The sequence below is a fragment of the Oncorhynchus clarkii genome, unplaced genomic scaffold, assembly GCF_045791955.1.
Source record: "Oncorhynchus clarkii lewisi isolate Uvic-CL-2024 unplaced genomic scaffold, UVic_Ocla_1.0 unplaced_contig_335_pilon_pilon, whole genome shotgun sequence".
In the NCBI taxonomy this organism is placed as follows: Eukaryota; Metazoa; Chordata; class Actinopteri; order Salmoniformes; family Salmonidae; genus Oncorhynchus; species Oncorhynchus clarkii.
Window position 1 is genome coordinate 282278 of NW_027260834.1, and position 4592 is coordinate 286869.

Genomic DNA, 4592 nt, shown 5'->3' on the forward strand with positions numbered 1-4592 from the left:
TCCTACATGGATAAATAAAGGTGTTCTCAACTATCCTACATGGATAAATAAAGGTGTTCTCAACTATCCTACATGGATAAATAAAGGTGTTCTCAACTATCCTACCTGGTTAAATAAAGGTGTTCTCAACTATCCTACATGGATAAATAAAGGTGTTCTCAACTATCCTACATGGATAAATAAAGGTGTTCTCAACTATCCTACATGGATAAATAAAGGTGTTCTCAACTATCCTACCTGGTTAAATAAAGGTGTTCTCAACTATCCTACATGGATAAATAAAGGTGTTCTCAACTATCCTACATGGATAAATAAAGGTGTTCTCAACTATCCTACATGGATAAATAAAGGTGTTCTCAACTATCCTACCTGGTTAAATAAAGGTGTTCTCAACTATCCTACATGGATAAATAAAGGTGTTCTCAACTATCCTACATGGATAAATAAAGGTGTTCTCAACTATCCTACATGGATAAATAAAGGTGTTCTCAACTATCCTACCTGGTTAAATAAAGGTGTTCTCAACTATCCTACATGGATAAATAAAGGTGTTCTCAACCTATCCTACTACATGGATAAATAAAGGTGTTCTCAACTATCCTACATGGATAAATAAAGGTGTTCTCAACTATCCTACATGGATAAATAAAGGTGTTCTCAACTATCCTACATGGATAAATAAAGGGTTCTCAACTATCCTACCTGGATAAATAAAGGTGTTCTCAACTATCCTACATGGATAAATAAAGGTGAAATAAAAAAATGTTTTAAAAAAACAGTTGGGAGATCTGACTAACCTCTCATATTAATGTGTCAAGACTAGCTAGGCAGACTTAATGAAGTGGTATTTTTTAGAATAATTATAACTATTGCGAGTGCTACTGTCGTCATAGATACTGTAGCTTCTGACTGCAGGCTTATTATATGCACTGTAGATGGGGAGGTTTATCAAAGTAATGTCTCAAGAAGAGACTGTCTGGATGTGAGCATGTCACCCAGACATCTCACTTTCACACTGATTTTCTCCTCTGATGCCATCATCCATACAAATGAAATGCTAATTTATTCACAAATGAGTACTCTAGAGAACTATCATCAACTGCTCTTCTCAGTCATCTATTTTTAACCCAAGATAAATGGTTCAATATTTTTCTCAGAATCGTTGTACAACTCCAGCTGCACAGAGTAAAATTAAGTGAACATTTGGGCCATATTGTCACCTGTTAAATCTACCTCAGTGTAGATGAAGGGGAGGAGACAGGTTAAAGAAGGATTTTTCAGCCTTGAGACATGGATTGTGTATGTGTGCCATTCAGAGGGTGAATGGGCAAGACAAAATATTAAAGTGCCTTTGAAAGGACAGGGGGTGCAACTAAATATTAGGAAGGTGTTCTTAATGTTTTGCACACTTAATGTACTTCAAAAATGTATTTTAGGCAATACTTAAAAAATGTAATTTCACTGAGAAGACCTGAGAATATCCTTATTTACCATCAATGTTAATATACAAGCACAATAAAAAGGATGACAGACATGGTAATATAGTTGTGAAATGGTTTTATTTTCTCTTCATGTTTCTTTCTTTGTGAAAAGTAAACGATGACAGAATAATAAATATACATTCATAGATTTGTTCAGAATGCAAGTGTTCAAGTTCATTTCCATGTAAAACATAATAAAATGCTAAATGTAAACAAGAGTCACCCCATTGGTGAAGCCTCCATTCTCCATTCAGTAGAGGCAGATTTTACAGCATGTAGTTGACAAGAATAGGCTACCTCACTGTAGGTTCTCTAAAGCTACATCCCTTTTGAGAGTCCTGACTCCACGGGGAAATTTCTGACGGACTGACCATGTCATGCACCTTATCGGCGAGTCCTGGCATGGTTTGGGATACACACCCGTTTCTGTCACTGCGCCCTGGGGTGCTGTTATCCTGAACTCCGCACACTGGCGAGAAGCCTGGCGGGTATCATCCCTATCGTTGTATTTCGTTACAATTATCCTGCACATTGTCAGTAAATTGCTTAGCTGATGGTGCAACTCTGTTTGCTCTGTCCGCCGCCGATAGCTTTCTCTTTTATGTACCTCAAATCGCTGTGTACGCTTGGTCGGCGCGCGAACGGCTCCACAATCCCGTATGCCTCGCCGTCTTTGTATTTCTTATTTCTGAAAGATTTTCGTCTGCTGTTTTGCAGTACTTCGCAGTACTGTAAGGAAACTTTGCGGTGAGAGTCCGGGCTCATCTCGTTGGGCAGTTTAGCCATGGTAAAAAGAGTCTGAAACATCTGGTCGATATTAGTGTTCCGTTTTGCAGAGATCTCATAGTAGGCACACTGTTCATCACCAGCCACCAGCTGCTCAATCTCCTCATTCTGAACCTCCCGGTTAAACTCCCGGTCACACTTGTTCCCGCAGATAACTATCGGGACATCTACGATCTCCTTGGTTTTGTTTTTCAGGCAGGACTTGGTTTCGTAAATTTGACGCTTCAGGCGCTGGACCTCTTGGAAGGAGTCTCTGTTATCCAGACTGAACACCAGGATGAAAACGTCACCTGAAAGAGCAAGGGGAAGCACATTAATATCACAGCTGAAAAGCTCCATCATTACATAGGCCTAGGCTAAATGTGTACAATAAAAGTGTTGCATATAGCATTACTGCATGCATGATTTATTAAAACATCCCATACATATCATTTCGATGTAGCTATAAATTCCAGTGTAGCTTTCATTCATATTATTTGTTTTGTTCAGAGTTCAGAGTTAAGCTTACCAGTAAGGATAGCGAGTCTCCTCGTAGCGGGGAAAGGATGGTTTCCAGAGGTGTCCAGAATGTCCAACTGGTACGCATCTCCCCGAATGCAGTATAATTTTCTATGAAAGTCCTCTATGGTCGGCGTGTACTGGTCCTCGACTCTTTCGTTCAGAAACCGACAGATGATGGCCGTCTTGCCAACTTTTGTAGAGCCCAGAATCACCATCCGGTGGCAATTTTTGGCCGGGATGTTAAACTCGTTCTCGGAAGGAGACATGTTATTTTTTTTGAGCACCGATGTGTGTCTTTGGTGCGAAGGTGAGATAGTGAATGCAACCACTAACAGTCTAGAGGGATCTTGTCTGTTTGTAAGCGCTGCTGCTTTGCTGAATCTGAGGAAGAGCGCGACTGGGTATATATAGGCGATGCTGACCACTCCTCCTAGGCGCGTCATGCATTACGCATTGGTCTGAAGGGAGAAAGTTTGTGGTTATTATTATGCTCTTGTTGTTGTCTCCGTCTGCCTTGTCCGTATGTATGAGCAGACAGTAATTATATAAACTGTTTAGAGAAAAATAAAAAATTATTTATGTGTAAAACAATATAAATATTGGCCTACCTAAAACTCAAGCATAGATAATGTTTTTGTTGCTGAGTTCAATTCATACATACGCATATGTCTATTAACATAATAACCATAGTCCAAAGTTGTTTTCATAAATATAAATGCAAAATCATAATATGGTCAATCTCCTCTTTTGGTGGGGACTCAAGGGTCCCACAAAATGGCGTAATCTACCATGACAATAACATGTATTTTGCAAACGCAATACCCCTCAAACAGGACAAATACTGCAATAATGCCCGTGTGCATTATTGTGTGCAAATAATAATTATTGTGTGCAAAGGTTACTACGAATCACAATAGTTAATTTGCATAGGCTTATTTCATGTCAACAACACAGTTTACTGCCAACAAGAAATTAACATACACCGTCGTTCACTCTGTTTCACGAGACATCTAGATTGTTGTAAACTGCGGTGAAAACCATCGGTGTATAGCTCACGCTACGCAATGAAGGAGCGCACCCCGGATTTCGGCCACGTGTTTGTAGACCGCAAGATGGCACTGGAACTAGAAAGGGTTTTTGTTTTTTTCTGAGCAGTTGCATACAACTCAACACAATGAGCTTGAGGTGAGCACCCCAATAGTAATACGCTTAATATCATCAGCAGGAAATCATTGTGGAAAGTAAAAATGACCTCCACCTTATACAACATTTTATATGTGTATCCACAGAGGCTTATGGGCATGATAAATACACAAAATGTATCATATCAACCAGACTACCGAGTCACCAATAATTCAAAGGGTTTTGACTCTTGAGTCTTTCTCCACACTTGGGTAAATTAACTGAAATTAAGGCCACTAAGCATGTCTGCATTTTCCAAACAATGTGATGGCAGACTTGGATAGCATGGAGACAGACTCTGGCAGTTGAGGAAACTGAAACTAGCTGAACTCACACCGTTTTCACAGAGGTAACACGTGATCAGTGCTGAGCTCTGGGTAGGTTATAGTTGTCTGTGATCTTCTGGGCACAGTTTTTGAAAAGGTATCTATCAGGATTTAGTCTATTGGATAGTATTAAATGCCTATCAAATAGAATGAATAGTACAGGGTCCCCATTCAAGTCAACGATTTGTCCCTTCTATTCATTCTATTTTTATGCAGTTAATCCTATCCGATAGGCCAGAGGTCAAGGTAGTGAAACACCCACCTCACAGGAGGCAGTAGGCCATGTTACAGGGGGCAGCAGGCCATGTTACAGAGG

General features: G+C 39.8%; 1 protein-coding gene across 1 annotated transcript; it reads right to left on the minus strand.

The window, feature by feature from the left end:
- Positions 1-1659: 1659 nt before the first annotated feature.
- LOC139401858 (dexamethasone-induced Ras-related protein 1-like) lies at positions 1660-3119 on the minus strand. Its single transcript, XM_071145846.1, has 2 exons — positions 2776-3119; positions 1660-2557 (listed from the first exon to the last, which is right to left on the minus strand). Exons 1-2 carry the CDS (start codon positions 3032-3034, stop codon positions 2028-2030), a joined length of 789 nt encoding a protein of 262 aa, XP_071001947.1. The 5' UTR covers positions 3035-3119; the 3' UTR covers positions 1660-2027.
- Between the last annotated feature and the right edge of the window lie 1473 nt (positions 3120-4592).